General features: G+C 34.7%; 1 protein-coding gene across 1 annotated transcript in view; it reads right to left on the reverse strand.

Moving 5' to 3' along the window:
- SEC24B (SEC24 homolog B, COPII coat complex component) overlaps nucleotides 1–23,181 on the reverse strand; it is a 32,109-nt gene extending 8,928 nt beyond the window's left edge. Inside the window, exons 1-16 of the mRNA XM_070948280.1 lie at nucleotides 22,956–23,181; nucleotides 21,580–22,293; nucleotides 19,934–20,095; nucleotides 12,778–12,858; nucleotides 11,249–11,439; nucleotides 10,047–10,222; nucleotides 8,510–8,612; nucleotides 7,752–7,878; nucleotides 7,402–7,511; nucleotides 7,139–7,251; nucleotides 6,213–6,331; nucleotides 5,791–5,846; nucleotides 5,049–5,255; nucleotides 3,889–4,012; nucleotides 1,150–1,308; nucleotides 44–217 (exon numbers count right to left, since the gene is read on the reverse strand). Of these exons, the coding sequence (XP_070804381.1) occupies nucleotides 44–217; nucleotides 1,150–1,308; nucleotides 3,889–4,012; nucleotides 5,049–5,255; nucleotides 5,791–5,846; nucleotides 6,213–6,331; nucleotides 7,139–7,251; nucleotides 7,402–7,511; nucleotides 7,752–7,878; nucleotides 8,510–8,612; nucleotides 10,047–10,222; nucleotides 11,249–11,439; nucleotides 12,778–12,858; nucleotides 19,934–20,095; nucleotides 21,580–22,276 (2,599 nt within the window). The 5' untranslated portion in view covers nucleotides 22,277–22,293; nucleotides 22,956–23,181. The remainder of the gene's footprint in view (nucleotides 1–43; nucleotides 218–1,149; nucleotides 1,309–3,888; nucleotides 4,013–5,048; nucleotides 5,256–5,790; nucleotides 5,847–6,212; nucleotides 6,332–7,138; nucleotides 7,252–7,401; nucleotides 7,512–7,751; nucleotides 7,879–8,509; nucleotides 8,613–10,046; nucleotides 10,223–11,248; nucleotides 11,440–12,777; nucleotides 12,859–19,933; nucleotides 20,096–21,579; nucleotides 22,294–22,955) is intronic.
- Between the last annotated feature and the right edge of the window lie 2,116 nt (nucleotides 23,182–25,297).

Consider the following 25,297-nt stretch of genomic DNA (forward strand, 5'->3'; position numbering starts at 1 on the left):
AGAAAAGGTATTAGAAACAATTATTATGCTTCTCTAAAATTACCTTTGCTGGAAGTATACAAAAGTGCTGTTTGAAAACAAACTAGTGATGTATCTGTGAGATTTTCTTCAATGGACATCTGCACTGCAAATCCAGCATCGGGATTTACGTTTGCAAGCGACAACAAATCAGTAGACCGCACAAAAAAGTTACCATGAAAAGTATGAATGGAAAGCCCTAGAAGAAAAAAAAGCAAAGTTTCAGTTAACATTCCACTAACAAAGACTGACGATAAATACACCTAATAGCCTTGGCACATTAACTGAGTTTAACGGTGCTTTCTCTCTCTAGAAAGTATACTGCAGACTACTACAGCCAATTTGAAGACACAATATGTACTGGTGATAGGAAACATTTGAGTCACTTAACACATTTGTTTCCTTTGGCCCTCCCTCCCACCCACCCACCACAGGCATGAGAAAAAAGGATTTACAAGAAATTGCAGAGACTGTGAACAGTAGTGGGGAAAATGGTACAAAACAGTAAGTATGGGCTTCACCCACACCCCAAAAAAATCTCCCTGCAAATTTCGTAAACTTTTGCCTTGATTCCAAACAACTAACAATGAAGAAACATGTTACTTGAAAAAGTAGCTAAAATAGCGCATGTATTATTTTAAGTCTGAAAAAAAATACTATCTCAAATACAGTTCAATTAGTAGAAAAATCATCATAATCAAGATAAGGGTGCACCAATCTTCATAAAGAAGATTGTAGAAGTGATAGAATAACCCTAAACTCTCACAAAAGCACTCGGTTCCAGGTTAGGAAATTAATTTATCTGAGTAACTCTGAATCATTTTTTTTAATACACACTCTGAATGATATTGGCATATCCAAACTACCCATATTTTCCCGAAAATAAAACAGGATCTTACATTAATTTTTGCTCCAAAAACCGCATTAGGGCTTATTTTCCAGTTAGGTCTTATTTGGGGGAAAATATGGTACTAAATGCATCCATCTGGCTGATAATCTTAACTGAGGCTTATTTTGGGGGGTAGGGCTTATATTACAAGCATCCTGAAAAATCATGCTGCGCCTTATTTTCTGGTTGGGTCTTAATTTTTGGGAAAACATTGTAAATTTATTTCAAAATCTAGATGATACCTTTTGTACATCTTATTCTCATTACAGCTTCAAATCCAATCTTTCGTGTAAAGTATCTTTTAAGATCTTTTTGCAGTTTTTCTGTTTGAACAGGGTTGTGGATATAATGGAAAGATGGGTAGTAATAGACACATCCAGCAGAATATTTGGACATGCAAGCTTTAGGGGAGGATGAAAAAATGGTTAATATCCAGTCAATACAGGCAGCACATATTCTATTTTTAAAACAAATATTCATCATCTGGAAAACAGAAAAAAATATTTTTTTTAATGTTTATAGGAAGCACTCTAGCATCTGATACTACTCTTAACAATACAAGCTTTTACCTGAAGAAAACCAGGTGAAGACTTTTGATACAACATATGAAACCACAGTTAAGAACTATTGCAAGGAGCAAACTGCATAAAGATGATATCAATGGTTCCCATTTTAATTTTTATACTATCTCTTAGACATTTCATAATGTATTTTTCCTTTGCACTTAAAAAAAAAAACTGCATCAGAATAATTTACAGGTTCTTCAAGATTACTCGCTACAGAATCATTTGTTCGTGCAACCATTTGTGGAACAGAAGCTTTTAACTGTCCAATTTCTGCTTTTAGCTCGTCACACTGAAAATGCAATTGGTTTTTTTCCATTTCAAGGAGTTCAATCTCATTTTTATATTGATCTCTTTCAATACTGCACTTCTCCAGCTGTCTGAAAACATCATCCAGCTGGACAGCCATCTCATCGACTTCAGTTTTACTTTCATTGTTTCTACACTTAGTGCATTCAGATTTTAAATTCTGTAGTATAGTACATTGTTTTTTCAACCATTTAACCTGTAAATTATTCTGATGGGGAAAGCCTGAAGTTGCGATCACTGCGAGTTAATGTGGGACTGCTACTGGCAACAATAATGCCCGATCTTGACCTGAAACAAGTGAACTATGACGTTGATGTAGTTGATGAAATTCTAGGACAAGTTGTAGAACATATGAATGAAATCAGCAGGGCTTAATGAATTCTCCACTGCCACATCATGCTGTGCTCAAATTTGTACACTATTGTGAAACTTCAAATCTTGCAAAAAAAAAATAATCCAAATCATTTAAGGGTTAAATATATTCTTGAAATGTTGCAGCTGGATTTTCAAAGTGTTAATAGTGTCACAAAAAGAATGAATGTCTCCAATGAAGACATTGTGGAGAGATGGAAGAAACTTTTTCTTTATTCATGTGGTTATGACAATAGCTGTGGCAGATAGCAGTTCCTGAAACCAAGATCTGTGAAGGAACTGTAGACACCTTGCTTTCTGGGGTTTGTAGTGACATAGAAGGAGGACACTTGTCATTGCCAAAAGAAAACTTGGGTTAGTATTTTATTTAGCATAGCTGGTGAAAATCAAAATGTGCATGTGTGATACTATTAACAGAAAGACAGTCTTAACACCATGTCTAATTTTATCCTAATTTCAAGTGCTTCAAATACCACTACAGGTACATTACATTGTATTACCCCTTTCGAATTTTCAGCATTTCTTATAGATATATTTAATTTTTATAACACATTCAGAAATAAACCACAAATACTATAAATGGTGTTATATACCTTTTTAAACTTTCTTTTAAAAAAAAACACAGGCAATTTGGTCAAGTAGCATTTTCCCCAAATTATTAGTATTTTATAGTGGCCTATGAGTATTTCTGAGTTTTGATACCTGATGATGTATTATAAATACTAATTAAGAGTATTGCATAATGATTATTATACTATCAGATTATGTTTTGTTGAATAAATGAGTGTTTTATCAAAATAAGTTTGAAGGATTTATTTTTTCCCACATTTTCTTAACTTTATTGGTTATATGCTGTTCATTATTCACATTATTGTTTGATAATTGAATGTACTGTAAAGTCTGAGTAAAATAAATCTTGTCTGTATGGAAAACATTAAATTTATACTGTACATTTACATTTTGAAAAGTAAATAAATGGAAATGACTTTTTATTTACATAAAATAAATGAGAAATGTAAAAAAAAAAAAACTGAAATATTACCATACACATTAGATATCAGCTGTGTGCAGTCTTTGGATCTAAGTCAGTGTTTCTCAACCTTGGAAGCTTGAAGATGGGTGGACTTCAACTCCCAGAATCCCCCAGCCAGCATCTTCAAGCTTCCAAGGTTGAGAAACACTGATCTAAGTGAAGAAGCTATTCTAGAACTGGAATGGGCTGGTTTTACCTACTGCAGGTCCTGAAAGAACTCCAGTCCCAAGGAAATCTTTTAAGACACCACTGCCAGGTACAGCAGGCATGCTCAGTCCAGATCCAAAGTAACCCTTTAATCAATACCTGCTTAACCTGATTGTTGTATCAACATAAAGGAACAATTGTAAAGTACAGTAAGCTTCATTTACTATATGTTAGGTGTTTTTCTTCATTCCAATTATTTATGATACTCATACTCTGCTTTTTTTCCTAGGAATTCAAAATAGTTTACAGTAGGGCTTTCTTTATACACTTCACAACAACCGACACAATAATCGTATAGAAAAAAATAAAAATTTAAAAATGAGACAGCATCCTTTTACAATATTTCAAATTTTTGTGTGAAGTATTAAGCACTTTCTTTCAATGCATACATCTGAGCAAACATGTTTTGGAACTTTATACTTCTTTTTTGACAAAGTAACATGGAGGATTCCTCAAAGCGTTAAACTGTGAAGTAACTGCAAGTTAATCGTCCTTACCGAGAGAAGCCAAATCAGAATACTGTGAACTTAAGAGGAACAAATCCACAGCTGTCTGCTGTCCTGAACAATCAAGTGCCAACTTTTTATAAAAATCTGTTGCAGGTCCAAGATGTTGAACAACCTAATACAACAACAAAAAGTAAGATTATTGATGCAATAGAACAAAATTGTGTTTGTCGAAGTCAGGGATATCAAATGTGAGGTCCACGGGCTGGATGCATCACGTACTGGCCATGCCCAACCCCCTTTTAGCAAAGGGGAAAAAAGTCGTGATACATCACGTGACAACATGATGACGCTAGTTTGACACCCCTGGTCTAAGCTGTCTGCAAATTAAATACACGGTTAACATCTGATTATTATGAATATATTTCAGCATGTAACAGCTGAGGCTATATATAAATCTACAGAAATATAACATTATATATAAATAAAATATAACTTATATTTCTTGATTTTAAAAAATATTACTTTCATCTTCTAATAACTAGAACTTATTATCGAGACAAATCTTTCACCGAGTGAATTCCTTTGTGCTTAGGTCTAGCAAAGCAACAATGGAAATTCTTACTAAGGGCTTATTCTTTCCCTGTATTTATCTCAGGTATTAAATACGTTACTCATATTACATGATAGTTACTTTAAAAATAAGCTGAAAATTAATAGTTTAGATATTCAACCTACAACAATAATTTAAGAAGATATATAAACATAAATTATTGTTTTGCTCTCTGATCTGTATTTCTCAAGTTCATTGCCGCCTATCTCAAACAAAGTGACTATGAGAAACATATAATAAAACCTATAATTAAAATATTCTACAAAGCCAATTAAAAATAATAAACATGGATAAAATAAGGCCACAAGAAGGGAGTCTGCATATGTTACTATGTAACATCTTCCTCCATGACTTTTTTTGATCTGTTCAAATTATGTGATTAAATAAATTATGTTAGCAGTTTACACTGGGCAGTATTCCACTAAAATAAGAAGGCAAGGACCACGATTATAGTGTTTCATCAAGCATCACATACAGTTTGAACACTCAACATTTGGTTCGTTAGAATGAATATGGAGATTCTCCATCAGCATGCCAGCTAATGTTTCTACCAAACACTTCCAGCCTATCTAATTCATTCCTTATCTGAAACAAATACCTTGGTGCTTGATCTTTGATTAGGATCTTCCCGGGAGTGTAGGTATCCTGTGCCCACAGAAGGTAACTGTGTCTGAAACACAGATACCCGCCCACCAGTTGGAGACATCAGTTTAAAGGCAGCTTGAAGAGCTGGGCCTAATGCACTGTGTGTTTCTCTTGTGTAGGTAAACATATTTGGTAGCGCATTCAGTAAGTCTTTAATTAGCTGGGAAACAAAATGAGCAAGAACACTGAAATCTCAACAATACTTTTATAGCATATTATTCAGTACAAGTCTAGATTTCTAAAAATATCCATATTCAGCGATGATCTATGAATCTGATTTTTCTAAATGAAATCCAAGGTTTCCAAGAGCAGAACACACACTCACATGCACACAGCCCTGTGGTGCCCCCTCCAGGGTACACTGACCTATCTGTATAAATTTCATCTGTGCTACACCAGTTACTCTTCCTTTTTCTCTTGCAATGAAATTATTTTAAATCAAGTTCTGAATATCACAAACATCTTGTTTATTTGATCAAATCTCTTCTGATTCTCTAAACTATATAGAATTGTAGAAAACAAAGGAAAAATGTATATTCTAAGATGAAGATGAAAACATGGTTGGAAAGATGCAGGTCCTTTTATCTTAATATAAACACTAATATGCTAAATTAATTTAATCAAACGCAAAGAAGCTACCATGAATATTTTCAGTTTAATATTTATTATTGTAAATGCTATTGTATTTCTCTTACCTCTTTACTCTCATGCAGGTTGACAAGTAAACTATCAGGCATAGGCAGGAAAACATCTATGGAGAAGACATGTTTCACTTTTGATTTCTTACATTAAAGTAATATAATTTTAAAAGTATAGTAACATAGCAAAAATGGTCAGATACAAATGCAATGCACTTCTACAACTGAATTACATTTTTCTATGTGCAAATGAGAACAAATATGTTATACCTAAAGTATCCTAGTCTGTCCTGACTGGTTTTTAAATTAACTTGCAAACATGAATTGGGAAAAGAAAACATTATTCAATTCCAGTATGATCAAACTAGTATAACTGAAGTAACATTTTCCCACAATAGTTGTAATATTCTGTAAAAGCGAGCTAACTCATACTGAATTCTGTGTCACTTTTATATTTCCAACTGTTCAGATAATCTTACCATCAATTTCTGAAACAATGAGCATCTGAGGCTGTGATAATCCTTCCTGCAAATTGTAGAACTGAACAGCGCTATCAAATGTTATGAAGCCAATTTTTGTTCGTGTATCTCCAGGCAACCTTTAGTATTAAAATAAAACAAAAGCAAATAGGTTCCTAAAGTACAGAGGTATATTCTAGAGGTTTTAGTGCTAGTAAATGATCATTAATTTATCTTAGAAAATAATATTCTCCTAATGAACGCTATCTAGCACATTATTAACTATTTTCTGTCATGGGCCCAGAAGATATGAATGAAACCTGAACATAGTTGGTTCACATATTCTCCCCCCACCCTCCCTCCACTTCTACTTGTTTGGTAATTAGAAAACTAGCTATGTAAAATTGCAGCTAACTGTGGTGAGGTGAAATATAGAAAAAGAAAAGGAGAAGTTTAAGCTCTTAATGCCCAGTTTTTCATTAAACGTTGGACTAAGCATGCTGCTAAAGAAAGGGGCTGTTTCCTATAGCGCAGTCTTACCAAGGAGTTCAGTTCCACAACTACTTAGAAGTCACATTATCATTAGCAATAGCAATAGCAATAGCACTTAGACTTTTATACTGCTTCTTAGTAGTTTACAGCTTTCTGTAAGCGATTTACAGAGTCAGCATATTGCCCCCAACAATCTGGGTCCTCATTTTACTGACTTCGGTTGGATGGAAGGCTGAGTCAACCTTGAGCTAGTCAGGATCGAACTCCTGGCAGTGACTAGTGAGTTAGCCTGCAATACTGCATTCTAACCATTGCACCACCACGACTTTATAGACACTTCAGTGTCGTTAGACACTTCATTTGAAGTGGAAAAAAACCCCACAAGTTCCATCCAATCTTCCTTATGCTTTAAAAAGTAAGTACTGTTGTGTTCAATAAATACAGAAAGTTCTTACTTGTCTAAGTTTTCCAGCAAAGACTGACACACAACTTCTAAGTATCCAGCTTCTATTGCATTATGGGACACATCAAACACAAATAAATATACTGCAGGTTGAGGAGGACGAAGCTGTAAGATAAGATTGATTTTTACTAATGTGCTTATTAGATCTGTTATAGCCTCTATATAGCTATATATAGGTTTGCCATTTCTGTAGCCCCCCATTTTTACACCTATATGGACCTATAAAATAATTACCTTTTAAAACTATAAACTTACCATGTAGTCTGAAGAAGCAATGAATTCGACAGTAGAATTTTGGACCTCTGGACGCTTATGAGGCTCTCCATAAGATCTTGTTAGAGGATTGTACATAAATTCTTCAGGAACTAAATTATAAAATAAATGTATTGCCATTTAAGTCATTTAAATAATAAAAAATGAAGAAATCAGCATAATAAAACCAAATAGAAAAATCAGCACATATAATTATTTAAATTAGAAATACAACAGCGTGCAACTCTAAAAACATAGATCTTACGATACCTGGAAAAAGATTGTTTGATACTGAACTGAGAAAGTTGGAACTCCGGAGGCACTGGGTATATTGCAGAAGGATTAATACTTACCATCATTAACTCTGTAGCATAGATTACATTTCCATCTCCTTTGGTCAATAAAAGACACAAAAGGATTGATGTAGGTTCTGCATGATCTACACCTCACAATGGTGCTTGATGTTATCACAGGCAATTGCTAAAAAAGCAACAAAATTCTAGAATTAATTTGAGAGAAACTGTTTTCATAAGTCTTTTATCCTAAACTGCCAGCAACAAATGTTACGTTGACTATGCATTGTTCAGAGATTAAGTACTAGAAACAACTATCCTTCTGTAGTAAGTTAACAAGTAGTAAGCTGGAAAGCCCAGCCACAGAAGGCAATACTACACAAACTAACACTGTGAATTAATTTTTCAAGGTTTATTGAAAATCGCTGAATTCAAGTAAATACATTTAAATCGGTAAATGTCAATATCGGCTTGAAAATATTTTCCCAGTTTTCAGTGGTATATTTTTGTTTACCCTGTTCCCCCCAAAATAAGACATCCCCTGATAATAAGCCCAATCGGGCTTTTGAGCGCATGGCAATAGGGCCAAGCGCTTATTTCAAGGCTTAAAAAAATATAAGACAGGGTCTTATTTTCAGGGAAACACAGTAGATATCTGACCCATTAATAGCCAACACAATTTACAGCTTCCATCACTTAAAAACTATTATTGTATTACTCAAAATTTATGTACTTCTATAATATATAAATCAAAATACATGATCACCTTATTCAAATTTAGCTAAATAAAAACCTGGGGCAATAAAAAGTTGTTTTACCGTTAGATCTCTGAAAGGATGTAGTAGCAACCCCAAGGGAAGTTTTGCTTTGTTTAAAAGTGCCTGAGTCTGAGGAATATTTGTCAAAGTGCATCGAAACGAGCTACAGAAAAATCACAAATACACATGTCAATTATTTTGAACAATAGTACCGATTGTTTCATAGAAAAAAAATCCTAAATGTTCAAGAACTATATTACAGAGCTTGCCAAAAATCCTACACGGGCCAGAATCATGTAAGTTCATTGCTCTTGTGGCCTGGAAACTCCAGAGACACTGAATGTATTGGAGAAGGCCTACTGAGATTAAACTGGCAATTTATTAGTAGAGCAAATGTTTTGAAATACAAAAATAAATTACGACATATACAAGAAATGTGGAATAGAAAATTATGTATCTTCTCTTGCCCAATCAATGACTTCTGGCTTTAAGAAAAGTCAAATATGTCTATCTAGAGCTGGGCAGAAAGTCTTCTGGCCATAGCATCCAACTGCTGCTCGAGCAGAGGCTGAATGTCCAGAATGAACAAGTTAGAATTGCTACCTTCAGTCATGAGAGGACGACTGTATAGGAATGTGGGAAGGACTTTAGGGAAAGAGGAAGAGATGCTACCTAGGAAACAATCAGACAAGAGAGGATGGAGCCCCCAGTAGCTTAATGGTTAGAGAAAAAAAAAAAACTTAGAATGGACCCTCCTAATAGTTCAATCAGTTACAAGTGGCAGTGGGCAGCTTTGTACTTTCATCCAACCAAAATATGTATACTAAATTCTTCTTTGCTCAGATTAAATCCTAGGTTTTAAAATTAAACCCATTAACAGATTTGACCTGATAATAAGTATTGATATCAATATTTAACTGAGAAATAGATAACAGTGAAAATTATTTTTCCCGTTTCCCTTCACATGTACTAGCTTCATATCTGACTTCACTATTTGTCATTCTACAGCAGCGGTCCCCCACCTTTACGGCTTGGCAGCCTGCTAGGGAAGAGGGGAGCCCGCTGGTCACATAAGTCAAGCTGCGCATGTGTGCCAGATCACCGTTCACACAAGTCAAGCTGCGTGCGCCGGCCAGCTGCTCACGCAGGCCGGTTCTGAGCAGGCCACAGCCCAGTAGTGGGTTGCGGCCCAAGGGTTGGGGACTCCTGTTCTACAGGATTCAGAATAAAATGTGGAAAACTAAAAAGAAGTATTCTTAATTCCCTTTAGTCAAATGTTTTCAGAATAGTTTTCAAAGTGAGTTGTATCAGTGGCAACCACAGCAAACCATGATGAAGTGAAAATGACACCATCTGTGCAGTGGTATCATTATGCAAATACTACCCTTCTGGAGTTGTGTCCTGACATTCGATGCAACCTGTGGTATTTGATTCTATAGTCACACAAATGTCATCCTTTGCCTCCCTGCAAATATCCAAAGTATCCATACAGTGACTGAATTTCTCTTGTTGAAAAATGGAACCAGGCGCATCCTAAGACCAATTTTTCAGAGGAATCAAACTGCAAGCATGCAAAAAATTGTCATGTTATACCTACTCTGGGCTGCAGTTCAATTTTTTCAGATCAGAGTTCAGATTAGGCAAAGGAGGTGAAACTGGAGCAATAGGTAGAATATTTCTTTCTTGAATAAGATTCAATGGTCTCAGACTTTCTGGCTGCTGTATCCCAAGTCCTCCCAAACTAGCTGATAGTTGATTCATGGTAGGATATACCTGAAAAAAGACATTTTAAAAAAAGTATTAAAATAGACATTCAACCCTTTTCCTCACATCCTCCAATAATATTTTCCAGAACTTCAACTCCTATTTCCTATGCCACAGTACTTAATTTGCCATCTGGGTTGGATTCAGAAGACCACTTTAGAAGCTCATTCCCACCCTTCCCTGTCTCCTTTAAAGCAAAATGCCCTCTTCATAACAGCTGTCATCATCTGCTGAGTAAAATAAAAACTGAGAGGGAGCAAAAGCAATCCTGTATCAAAAGTCAGAGGAATAAACATTCTGGCCCATCCCTGCCCAATTTTCAAATCAAAATGAAAACCTGGTGGTAATAGTGGTGGTAATGGGATTATGAGGGAAATCATGGCAGAGGAGGTCAACTACCTACCTTTTACCAACTTCTACAGCCATCTCTCCCTCAGCCTACAAGCCATTTTCCCCCATTTCCTTTCAAACTCATACACATGTAAATTAGATGTACACAGATCTACTGACAAGCCTTTTCATCTTTACAATCTGTATAAATTTGTGTTTTTGAATATTTAGAGGCATTTGATACCCCCTACCCTTTCTTAGATCATCTAAAACATAATTTGAAAAAATGCTTTATATTAACAAATTACAAACTTGCCTATCTTGTGGAAAATTAAATATTACAGAATATAGTTTCTAGTTTCAATTAAGTTTTTCTTTGCTATAAACATTTTGAATCCTCTCTTTTGCTAGGGAAACAAAACCTTTTTTTTATGTACTCATTTACTTCATTAAATTAGTTATAGTTAGCTGCTTCAGTAGATGTTGGGCAGATTACGATGTCCAAATAAACAGGTAAAAGACATAAAAAAACATAAAGCATACATTAAATATGAATAAACTTTTCCTTTAACTGAACTATGGAAAGTAATTTTCTAATTCAAAGCATCCACATTCTAAGCCTAATCATGCATAATGAAACATTTTCTTATTCAATTTATTTGACGCAAGTGTCATCATGGATATAAGGTTTTCGGGATTCCTAACCTGTGGATACTGCGAAAATCCAGAATTATATCCAGAGCTACTTGGCTGCATGGCAGGAGATGGCAAAGATGGTGTCACGTTCTGGTATCCTGGCTGAAGAGGCGGATACCCACAACCAAATGACTTGGAGACTTTAGACATCTGAGGAACAGAGGAAATAGGAGGTGGGCTACTTGCTGCAGAACATGTTTCTAAACAGGAAAAAAAAGGTTAAAATTTCTTTCTTATAAAACACAAAGCATCAAAATACACCGAGCCAAGTTTAGAAGCATTATACATTTATTATTAGCAAAGCTGTAGACTTACACATACTATATATCATTTAATGAATAAAATTAAAAAGATGAATTTGTTTCCAAATCAATGAAACAAATCCTGTATATCTTTTTCCCAAATGGACACATTCGAAACAATGATTTTAACACATTTTAAATGATTTCAAACCAAACAGCCAAAGAATTGAACAAATTCTTTTTTATATTTAACTGGTGTTAACTTTACAAAACTACCTTTTTATCTTTACTCTTCATTTAATTGTAGTCTTAAAACAAAGTTATTTTAAGATACAGGGGATAAAAGTAAGGGTATAAATGGAATATAACATTTGATTTGAGGTTCTATTTTGGCAATATAATAAATGAGCATCTTTGACATCATCCATTAAAAAGATACATCATAGCCTGAAAGGAAAAAGCTAGATTTCTTGTTCATATTTATAAATTTCAGGGGCTCTATAAATTACCATCTCTGCAAGTTTTTAAGAATGGAATGAAATTTGCAACTGCACAGATCACTCTGACAGAATAAAATGCTGGCAAACTTCCTAAAGAAAGGTGGATCTAAATGCTTTTTATTTACTTTTCTCCCCCAAACAGAAATCTGCCTCTTTCTCTCTCTCTCTGTGGTAGGCATAGCTGATAAGCAGAGTGAGAAAATTAGGAAATATGACTCTATTTCTGATGCCTGTTCATCTGCCATCACAAAATTACATAAATATCTTATGCTTAGAGCTAGTATCATTATACTTACGTAACAAAGTCTTTATGACATGCTTAGTTCCTTCAAGAATTTGCTCGTTTGTGAAAACTTCTATTTATATAACTTGGCAATAATACAAAGCTTTTTTTGCCAGTCTTCTTCTGGGAGGTTTTTAACTTCCTAGTTTAGCCTACAGCCCTGGAACTTCCTAGTGATCTTCCACCCAAATATTAACAAGCTTTATTCAGTGGTGGCATTCAGCCGTTTCTATCCGGTTCGTGTGCACCGGTAGCGGTGGCTGCAGGAGGCTCCGCCCACCTGCCCAGATGTCATCCCGTCCCATTTTTGACACTCTGCGCATGCAGAGCACGCTCACATTTGCGGACCGGTAGTGAAGGTAAGTGAATACCACCCCTGGCTTTATTCCTAATTAATTTTTTGAGTCTCGTAAAGGTTGATCAGATACAACTATGTGGCTGGCCTTATTACTGTAAGTTGATTTTTAAAAAATGGTACTGATAATATTAATTATTAAACAGAACACAATTCACCTGGATAGCCATCACCTTCAAGAGTGTCATAATTGTTGAGAACAGGAGATGCGCTGCTAGTAGTGGAAGAGCTGTCAATAGCTAGAGAGAAAATACAGACATTCAACTGATAATAAGTGCATGCTAATAGATGCATAACACTATCTGCTACGAAACTGTAAAGATCTTACAGGGAATTGCAATCTATTGATAATTTCATAAGTTACTAGAAAACCTGCTTGTAAAGAACAGCTGAGGTCAACTGAACAAGTACATTAGCATATATTTAAGTACACTAAAAAGGTAAACATGGGAAAAGCCAATTAAAAAAAGGAATAATCTGAAAAGTTAGCCCATGTTTATTCTTGTTTGTAAGTTTTAAGATAGTATCTACATATTAGGTCACTCCACTCAGAAACTTCCGAGTTAGAGAATCACTTGCAAAGATGAACAAGGGCAATAGAACCTGTTACGTTTTCGAAGCATTTCAAATGCTATGAGAAACCGATAATCAAGGACTTTTTGCAAAGGATTCCCTTAGTGCAGATTTTTCTTGTGTCCTTATACATATTCGAATAACCTCCTTTATGAAGAGACATTTCATGATCATATCATGAAATACAAACACAAATATTCTTTAATATTAAGTAACTATAAACCAAAGACACAATGGTGTTAATCCATGCAGGAGTTCTGTTGCAATAAATGTGCAGCAAACAACGCACACACAGAGGGGCTCCAAAATTTTCTTTCATCCAATGAAAGATTTTTCTGTTGAAGGAAAAATTTGGGCAGAGGATGGGGCCTTATGACTATTACAAACCATACTGTGCTCTTTGCTGAGTGTTGTTAAAAGTGCAAAATATCAGGGATCATTATGTTCAAAACATTAATCTGAACTGTTCATGTTCTTCCAGCCATTAGATCCACAAAACAAAGTATAAACATGCAGAGAAAATTTGACACAAACACATGCCTGAAGAGGTTGGTGGGCTATATACCTCAAAAGATTATGGTAAAAAAAATAAATCACCATTTATAGGCGTAATTTGACTAATTATGACAGAAGCATTCAACTCAAAGGTTGGTTTCTTATAAAGACTTACCAGGAAGTAAGTCCTATTGAACTCAAATGACCTTTACTACTTCCTAGAAATTTACAAAGATTCCAGTGTCAATGTCCGATGTATAACAATTGTTTATTATACTGGGATATTACACATCTGCTGTGTAGAAGGTGAGTCAATACTACCTGCCATTTGCCAGATGGGTTTCAGCAAAAAGATAAAACTGAAAACCAAATTAAAAATTAGGTTTCAGTATCAACATTCCAGTATTATATCAGACTTTTGTATTTCAGCAGATTCTCAATGTTTAAAAAAATCTCCAATACATTTGTAGTACTCTAGAAAAATTCTCACATTGCATTGAATTCTCCAACTTTGCAAGCAAATGGATAAAATGTTTGAGGTAGGACAATCTTATAGCTATCCCACCTCAATTATGAATACATTTTCTAATTCATTTGTGCTTTTTATTCAGTCTTTCGATAATCAGAATAATAGAAGATGGAATACTATTCCATTACTATACCAATTTTAAGAAATATGGTGACCAAAGCAACTGGAACAGAAATTTCATAGTAATCTTTTTGATTTGTAAGTAACTTGACTCTCTTAGCATTTACTATGTACATGAGACTGTATATTAAACAAGTTCGTCAGTAATTAATATCAATTTTTAATTCTTTTAAATGGATTGTAGACATTAATTGCACTATATAACTTAGTAAACGTGTCCCTACATATTAGTATCTGGCACTGGTGATTCATAGCATTTTATATGACATAAAATAAGGAAACTGACAGTTTCCTTATTTTATGTCACATAAAATATACATAGAATGTAAAAGGAGACTTTTACATTCTATTATGAAAAAGAATAAACCTGTGCGTAAGTAAAAACAGAACAATTTTAGCTTGAGAATGGCACTGAAATTTCAAAATCTTTAGGATATTATTGAAAGCACATTTTTATATGCTAAGCATATAAATATTGCCATACATATTGGGGCAGTCTATACAAAATATTTACACATAGGTGTACGTGGTTTATTAACACTCTTCCATTTTTTTAAAAAACTGTTTTTTTTACTTTTATAAAAAAGGTTCGTTTTCATATTTATGTTGTAGGTACACTTTTTAAAGATAAAGCTTTAGTCAATCATCTTTTGATTTCAAGCTTCTTCAAGTTCATTTTTCTCAGATGCTTGCCTAAATTTATTAAAACTGAAATAATCTACATATGATAGACAGAGTCCTTTTCAGGAAAGGCAGAATGTAATGTATTGGCAATGGTTAACATATTTGCCTTAGCAGTAAGATGGAAAGACTGCTTCCATATTGAGAAAGCAACGTGTATTTAGTATTTACAGGGATGCTAAAGGAAAAAAATGATATTTTTTTAAAAAAACTTCCAAACTACACATATTATATCAAATACTGTAAACCTATTTGTAATGAAGGAGATGCTCATTTTTATAGCCATTTATACTGAAATAAGTAAGCTCTATTCAATTACATGTGACTAACCTCTATCTAAACATGTAAAATAATTCCATATTGAAGCCCTGGCATCTTTTGTACAAATCTTTTCAACTCTTAAATGCATATTATTTAGGCTCCAAAATGATTGTTTGTTTGAATTACTTGCACTGAAGAAATGGAATAATGCCATCAAAAGTGAAAAGTTAGAAATACTGGTGCAAAGCTAAAGCAGACCTGCTTCCTCATCCTCATCCTCCTCTTCCTCATCATCTGAACTTGATGACAAGGGAGTTGCTGAAGAGCTAGCTTGATTATTAATATATCCACCATACTGCATGCCTGTAAAAGTGGAAAGCACAAATACTGGAGTCAAACACACAGGAAAGGCAAGAAATTGAAAGCACGAATAAAAGCATTAAGGTAACACCAATCCAAGCACAACAAAGGACACTAACATGAAGAGCAACCTAGTTAACCCCAGAGAAGTTCTCTTTATAGAAGTTAACCACCAGTTCTGAAATGCTGTGGTGTTAGTAACAGGCAGAGAAACTTAGTAGTGGAACAGAACACAATTTACCCATCATTAGAGATTTTAAGAAGTCAAAATTGTTTAATTATCGAGTTACATTGAGAAATCACTGCTCTTGATGTAGAAGTATAAAACAGTCTTTCTCACCCTTGACAATTTTAAAGATATGTAGACGTCAACTCCCAGCATTGAATACTGGCTGGGGAATTCTGGGAGTTGAAGTCCACAGAACTTAAAAGTTGCCAAGGTTGAGAAACATTGATCTAACACATGCACCCAATTCTACAATTTTTATTGTTTCTGGTTTATGTTGAATAGTACGGTGACTTTTAAACTATACTGTGCTTTGTTTTATGACTGAAAGCCATTGGGAGGTAATAGTATATCAATGAAAGGAATAACAAATAATAAAGATTAACCAGCAATGTCAATCCATCAGTCTTGGCATAGAGACCAAGGGAATTTTTTCAAGTCTAAATATCCATTGTCTTGGAAGTATCTCACTTTTTGCAAGAGATCCTAGGTAATCCTTAGCATCAAAATCTATTCCACCGCTTCTGAAGACTCTTCTCACTTTCCCCCTCCCCCAAAATGACATTTTAAATGGTGATTTTATTTTACATTTATATTTATCAGCAAAGAAAAGAAGTGAAGCACTTCAGCAAAGCTTCAGGTCATTTCTTGATCAAAATAACTGAGAAAGTCTTCTCTGAAAAATTCTTAAAAAATGTAGATGGATAGTCGTGGATCACTGATCATCTGAATAAACCTTAAAGTTATATCAACTCAATGAGTTCCAGTTAAGAGTAAAAGAAACTGTATCAGGCTAATAACAAAAGCTTGGTGTGCAATATGAGCCAATATGGAAAAACCTGTATATATCTGGCCTTAGAGATGACCCTCGGCTTTTATTTGCAAGCAACAACTTACAGCAATTGACAGTTTGAGAATATAGCGTCTACAAAACTATTAAACAAATAATAATATTAATTCATGCACATCTGTACATGAAACTGGAAGTTAGCAAGAAGGAGCCTGAAGAGCAAGTCTGAGAATTTAAGAAAAAAACAAACAAACCCAAGAATACACCAAAATCTCCTTCAGGAAGTTTTTTAAATTAATTTTTCCTAATTGGAAATGAACAGTAATCAACTATTAGATAGAACATTTTGATATCATTAAAATGCATTTTCAATGTGATTATTTTTAAATCATTGTATTTTCCTTAATCTCCAGAGTGCTCTCATTTTCACATAACATTAAATTAAAAATTACAACTTTCATTATACAGAAACAATCATTTACTGTATATTCATATTACTGAATTACATATTACATATGTATATTACTGTATATGTAGGAAAGGAGAGGAAATGGGTTTGTCAGCAATGGAAATGAAAATTATTTTGCTAAATCTTTCTAATTATAGCAACTAGAATGCATAAAGTGTACATGACTTTTTATGAAAGGAGGCTCCACTTAAACATTTAAAATAGATATATATTTTGAAACATGTTTCAAGATATGACCAACATTCAAATTATTTTTTCCAAATACCCTTGGCTATGTGTTGATTAGGTACCAGCCATTTATAGTGAAAAATTTAGACAAAAAGTAACCCCTGAGACATCACGCTAATAACAAAAGTAAATACTGTCAATTTCATGGTTCTCCCACCTGTAACATGTGGCTGTGAAATGTAGACCATAAAAAAGCTAAATAAAATTGTTGAGAACAATTTTGACCAGAACAAAAAATCACTCAACACTCCATGATGCAAATTCAAGACTGCTCAATGGAAGGTCAATGAAAATAAGACTTAAATATTTTAGATATGTAAAGAAATGGCAGATATAAATGAAAAAACCCTGATGTACAGAAATCATTTGAAAGCAATAACAAAAGAGGTCATTAGAAAACAAGTTGACAAAACTGATGATACAGGTCAAAGCTTACAAGACGTATGTGTCATATGTCATCAGGAGACAATCTTGGCAAAAAGAAGTTCATCTAGTTTCAAAGAGTCAGAAGTGACTGAATAACTGAACAACTGAGAGTTCTAACTAACTTACAATAGCTATTACTAAAGTTATTTATTTGTTAAGCGTAATACCAATATCTAGGCCAGTGATGGCCAACCTTTTCGGCACCGAGCGCCCAAACTGGAACGCATGTGCGCCGGAGCGCCAGAAACCCAAAGACCAGCTGGCTGGTGACCATGCCCACTGACCAGCTGGTCTTCAGGTTGGGCATTCAGCGACCCATTTGGCTTTCCATTGGGAATAGATGTTAAAATTGTTGGGCATATTATTAAACATATTACTAAAGTATAAACATGAGAACAATCAGAATGACTCCTGAGAGCTCTCACCATACAACTTCCTTCCATATTTCTTCAATATACTGTATAACTTAAACCCAAAACAAAAACACTGAAATTTGGAAGTTCTGCCCTTCTATGGGGCTAGTTGCACTTTAGCAAAAACAGAAGCTAAAATGATTTGCCTGTTATGTTTCAACGGAATCTAATCTCAGAATAGCTACTACGTATGTTTTACCCATGAAAAACAATGGCATTCAGCATAAGCCACTTGGGTCATAAAAATTTGGACAACTGCAAGAAAGCAGGAAAAGATGCAGGAAAACTAATCCTCTGCTTACTATTTATTGGCTGTTCTGGTGGCCTGAGGTAGTAGCCTCAACCCAACCACCTCTTCCTGGCAGCTGTCTCCGAAGTCTTCTCAAACAAATGCAGAGAACAGTGATGAATGAATAACAAAGTCAAAAATTCTAAATCAAGTAACCAAACCAAAGTAAGTTATTAGTATAGAACCTTGGAGTGAAAAAAAGATAATATATGGATGAATTTATTGAGGCTAAGTGTGCGCGTGAATTCAGGACGTGCTCCTTTTCTCCTACCAATTGAGGAACTTTGAGTTCTTTTGGAGATTATACTCACTACACACATACAACGGCTTTCTGATTCTTCTTGATTTGTGGATGTTCTGAGGGATCAGATGTTGAGACATGTAAACCTTAATTAGTCAGCGATCTCTTCATCTCTTCACATTTCAACAGAAATCTTGCAGCACTGGTTCATAAGAGTTTCGGTTGCCAACTGGATGTAAACTCCAGTCCAGCACTGAATCTAATGGCCCTCACAGCAATTTCTTTCTTAGAGTAAGATTTTTGTCCAATGACATATTAATTCTCTCTCTGTTATGCGCTCCTTGAAATCCTATTGTTTTACTTCAAAATTAAAACATTATATATCACATCTGACCAAAGCTAAACAGCAATAGGGACATGACTGATCTCATGTTACTATGGCCAAAACAAGAGAATTTTAAAAAAAAACAATGAGAATAAGAACAAAATACATTTTCCAATTATAGCAATTAAAGGAGACTAAAATATTCAGAACACTTAACAAACAGATTTTGGCTTCCACTTGAAATAAAACAACCCATCTGGGTTGATGTCCAAAAACAGACATTTTGGGTTTGAGCATGGGCAACCTGAAAACTTCTGTACTGTCTTGCCCAGAACATTTTGTGCATACATGAAAATAGATTTAATTGTTGTAATTTAATCCATTTTTATACTTACAATTGTCAAATGTTTGTATGTTTTATCTTGCTCTAAGCTGCTTAAAGTCACTTTGAACTGTGAGATGGGCAGCAAATAAATTAGATAAATTTGTACATCCTCCTAAAAATACATCATGCATTATGACAGTATTTAAACAAAAGATCATCATTGGGACAACTTGATTCTGACTCTATAACTGCAAATGCTGTTGTGCATTAATTGCAGGCTCTTATATTTTAATTAAATATGTAGTATTTATTTATTAAATTTATATACTGCCCATCTCACTGTCCCAAGTGACTCTGGACAGCTTACAATAGTATAAGTTACATACATTATTTATGCATTATAAAACATGGACTATAGTTAAATTAGAACTAAAGTCTTACAAATATTAAAATTACAGGCCTATACAAAGTTTTCAGGATTACCCATTCCAACCAATAGCTGTTTTATTAAAATATAATTTGGAACACATCATTTTTTTCCCCTTTTAAGCCAATTTCTATACCTTCATGAAGAAAAGAATCTGATGACTGTGTAAGACAAGATGAAGTGATGGGCTTTCCTGTCTTCTCTACAATAGATGTTTTAACTGAAGAAGTTGCAGCTGAAGCCACTCCTTGATTAGGTTTTACTGACTGGATATTCTGATTTACATAATGTGGTGACCCTGAAAAATCAAACATGGGGAGTATACATTAAAAGGGATTACTTATACTAATTAAAAATATTTTTTGAAGTGACAGCAACTGAACATTTAAAAACAGATACAGAATGAAATTTCTGAAAATGACAGGAACAGAAGCATGCAGATAATGGTTTTAAAAATTTGTAATAAAATTAAGGTCATTTACAATATACTATTAATATAGTTTGATAATTTTGTTTAAGTCTTAAATGATATACAAGAAAAGCAAGCAAAGATGACAAATCCCATATTTACAATGTAATTTTTATTACATTGAGAAATGTAATAAAATGTACAAGAGAAGATTGTGGAACCTTCGTCTTGATGACTGAACCCACTCTGATTACACTCAGCGTCTAATTCTTGATGCCTGTTATATCACAATAGATCAGAGCTCTCAAACTCGTGGCCCGCGGGCCGGATGTGTCATGCGCTGGCCACGCCCAGTTTAGCAAAGGGAGGAAACTTGTAATATATCACGTGACGCCATGAGTTTCACACCCTTGCAATAGATGAATATAATGAATTTTTCAAAAAGAGTTGAAAAAAATAAAAAAAATGTATTACTAATTTGCTTCATTATACATATTTGCTTTCTATTCAATTAGTTCTTGATTTACAAGAGTTTGTTTAATGAGAGTTCAAAGTTACAACAGAGGTGAAAAAAATGACTTTTGACCATTTTTCACACTTATGCCATTGCAACATCTTCACAGCCAAGTGATCAAAATTGAGTCGCTTGGCAATGACGGTTGCAGGTTCCCAGGGTCATGTTATCACTTTTTGCAACTTTCTGACAAGCAAAGTCAATGGGGAAGCCAGATACACTTAACTGTGTTAGTAACTTAACAACTGCAATTATTCACTTAAGAACTGTGGCAAGCAAGGTCATAAAATGGGGCAAAACTGACTTAACAATATCTCTATTTAGCAGTAGAAATTTTGGGCTCAATTGTCAACTTTAGTCAAGGACTACCTGTACATGTATTTGCTTACAGACACCCAAACATTGAATGGATGTTTGGGATCAAACTTGAAAAACATTGAGGATAATTAATATCAGCAAGAAAATGAAGAATCAGCTTCCAGTTTTTAAAAAAAGAAGCAATAAAGTGAAAACAGTCTGAGAATAATGCACAAATCAGTGTTGCCTACCATAGGCAACATATTGCTTATGGTTATTATCCTGTAAATAATTTTTATTCTTTTAAAGATATGGATGATCTAAATAGAGCAAACAATCTTGCACATAAGCCAAGAATTTATTTTAACAGCACCAAGCTACTTGATTTATATTACAGTTCAGAAAGAAAAAGCAAACTGAAGAGGAGAAAAAAATTGAAAATATGAAGCATTTTTGTAAAAACATTTAGCCTCCTTAGCTTGCACACTTTATGTACAACAACAGTCAATTCATTTTAAGCATATTTGTATTCTCTGTCACATACAACTTCTCTATGCAATACCTGTACTCATTGTGTTGTTTGCTTCAGGAAGAGATCCTGTAAAGCTGCCATGATTCCCCTGAGCCAACTGGAGCTCTGGAGCACTCCATGATGCAGACGTGTAGCCCAAAGGAACTCTGGGTGGTCCTATAGGTGGGGCTCTAGTTTGATTAGAATAAGAATAAGCACCTGCTGCATTCAAATGGCCATGTGCCATCACAGGCTGGATACTAGGCATCTGCCCATATGGATTGTCAGTGGACATTGGAGGATATACAATATTAGGATATGCAGCACTAGACACAGGAGGCATGGAATAATGACTAGAGGAAGCAACAAATCCCTGAGATGGAACAGAAGAGCTGGCAGAATGCAAGACGGAATTGTTGTAGGGACCAGTAAATGAAGAATATGACTGTGAAATGCTGGTATGCAACTGGGATGCAGGAGGTACTGTTCCTTGGAAAGGTCCTGGTGGTTCTGCATTATGAGGTGCTCTATTGTACAAGTGTTGTGATCCCTGTGAATTTAACATCTTCGGTGTCACAGAAGAGACATTAGCATTTTGTGCTGGTACAGAACATTGGGGAGAATAATAATCTGCACCATAATAGTTTTCCAGCTGTGAAGGAATCGCTTTACTGGGCACTTGTGAGAAGTTTCCTGAGGGAGCTTTATAGTTTTGAGGATGTGATCCATATCCAGGGGAGAACTGCATCAGTTTATGTGATAGTCCTGAAAGAGAGAGTACAGCAATTAAAAGTGCTTACACTTTAAAGGAAGTGTATGAACTCAAATACCAGTAGGACATATCAAAAAAAGTGGGAAGACAAATTATTTCAGGATGTTTGTTTTTGCTGGAAAAGGTTTATCAATCTAACCACTAAGAGCTGATGCTAATCTGATGACATATAATCACTCAATCAGTATAGAGAATGAATAATTTTGAAGAAACCTGCACAATGACAAGTTGCAGCCAGTTCATGTAAAAAATTTATATCAAAAATGAGTGGAAAATATCATGTATATAATTTTATAATTACAGAATTCTTCTTATAGACAGAAGACAGTACATGCTCACAAGTATTTCGCTTTTCAACCTGAACTAGATATTTACCCAGTGATATATATAACACAAAAATCTAAATGTGAAGATGCTAACAATAAATATTTAAATTATAACAATTACAGGCAACTCGTGTTTCAGCCTAAGATTGAATCTTATCCGATATACTGTGTTTTAGATTCCCAGACAGACATAGATATATAGATATAAATAACATGATGGCACTTCAATTTACTTTGAGGTCCGTGCTGCATCCTTCCTAATGTTCTAGATCACAGGGATAATCTATTCTCTCGGGGCTTCCCGTCCAGTTCAATGTCCCTGTACCTACCCGAGGGAAACAAGTCAGTCGGCCACGATCAAAATTTTTGTTGCGCAGCTTATTCGTTTCTCCTAATGACGTATCCGACCCGTCTTGTCCCGCTTAGCCGCCCTTCCTCGCCGGGCCACAGTATTTATTTACAGCTCTTCCTTCCAACACCGTTTGCTGAAGTCGGCGACGATAATGGTTGAGGCCCGGACGGGACTTCCTTATATGCCCTTTTGGCCGACCAGAAGGAAACCGCTACCTCTTAATCGTGACCCCGGAAGCTCCGCCTCAGAAAGCCAATGGGCAGTGCCTATTGGTCTAAAATGTCTCCCAGTTTGCACTGCGAATATGTGGTTTTGCTGGGACTTCCTCTCGACCAAAAGATAGACAGCCCCATGGCTGGTAGAAAAAAATATTTATAGTGGTGAGCGCGGAATTGGAGTAATGTTAGTATTTCCATAATGGTTGGTTTAATATTGGTTTATTGAATAAGTTATGGATGGATGGCTTGACTCAATGACAGATAAAAGCCACAGTTTATAGACGGAAATGGCTGAGTTAACACAACGTTGCTAAACTGTAGTTTTAACTACAGTATGATGTGAAAGCATTGGTTTCTTTGTTTTGTGCTTGACTCCTGGGGGTGATTACCTGGGCATGTAGTTTCCTTGGCAATATTATAGACGTTCGCTGCTGCTTTCTAAGGTGTGCGCGCGCGTTTGTATGTTTTACATGTATAACTTACGGCGACTAGGCTAATCAAGGTCTGATTTTGAGCCAAGGTTGCTAGATGCTGCTACCTAAGTGATCCTAGTATTTTGAATAAACAACAGTTGGTTGAGTTCACACAGCATGCTAAGTCATAATGTACATTGTTTGCTTAGTATGTTTTATAAAAGCAGTGTTTTTGGTTACCTGGCTACGCTCATGCTCAATTACAATACCACCAAATTTCAATTTTGAGTCAAATCAGAAAAAAACTTTATTGGAGGAAGGTATTCTATATGGATACAAAGAAGGGACAAATAGGTTTGTGGGTTTTTTTTTTTTAATCTCAGAATGACCATGTAATCTTAGATGTGTTATATATGCTTTACATATGTGCTAAACATGTTTAAAGACAGGGTCTTCCTCATTTTGGCATCTGTGAGGTACTGAGATTGTCTTTTAATATTTGTATATATAACAGATTTCTAGAAGTCACAAAAGTAATGTAGTGCTTCTTGCACACTTGAATGTATGGTTACAAACTACCAGGACATTGATTGTCTTTTATTTTGTCTAGTGAATACAGTCATTAGAATTACTATTTCTATTTATGTTGTGATTACACTTCCAGAAATATCTTTCAAACATTATTTGAAGCAGATAATTCTAGAAGAGAATATCAATAAGTTAAATGTCTTGAGTTATTCAATAATTGCTCAGTATAAGAAAAGTTAATCATTTCAGACAAACTACATTGAATTGTTTTTTGAGAATATATCCAAGTAAGGGTATGGCTAGCTGATGAGAGCTAAGTAGCTTGAAATAGATCTATACTAGTTTCCCTTTATTTCTTTATTAGCGAAATATAAATTATATATATATTCTTTCAATTTAGTGACAAATCCCCTCTAAATTAGTAAATACTAAAATTAATGAAAAGATAAGGAAACAAGTAATTTCCAATCCATTTTTATTTCAGTTTACATTTATTAACATAAGCTGTAAAAATATAAACATTTAATTTCCCTTTCTTTGTTCTATGTAGTGTATATGGGACTATTCTTGCTTAAATTTAGAGAAGCTTCTGTATATACTTTTAGTTTCATCATTGCTGCATATTTTTCAAGTTCCCAATCAAATATTGTCACTATAACTTTTTTCTCCCAGTGTTGTGCAATATAACTTGACTCCCTGTGAAATCAAATATTAGATCTTATGTTTTTGTTAAACTATTCTGGCTTAATTAATGAGCCTTGGTGGCGCAGCAGACTAAAGTGCTGATAAGTAACACCAGCTGCCTGCAATTACTGCAAGTTCAAATTTCACCAGGCTCAAGGTTGACTCAGCCTTCCATCCTTTCGAGGTAGGTAAAATGAGGACCCGGATTGTGGGGGCAATAAGCTGACTTTGTATAAAAAAAGAACACCGCTTAGGGGGGGGTGAAAGCCTTATTAAGCAGGTATATACAAAAGTATGCAGGCTATTGCTTAGCGCATTGTAAGCCGCCCTGAGTCTCCGGAGAAGGGCGGCATATAAATTGAACTAATAAATAATAAATAAATAAATAATTGTAGTATTAAACAATTTTATTGTAGTATTAAAGAATTTAAAGTACAGCAGGCAAAATAGAATTCAGCAATTCGAACGAAAATAGA

This window comes from Pituophis catenifer, unplaced genomic scaffold, assembly GCF_029215685.1.
Source record: "Pituophis catenifer annectens isolate HBS135680 unplaced genomic scaffold, rPitCat1.0.hap2 SCAF_8, whole genome shotgun sequence".
NCBI lineage: Eukaryota > Metazoa > Chordata > Lepidosauria > Squamata > Colubridae > Pituophis > Pituophis catenifer.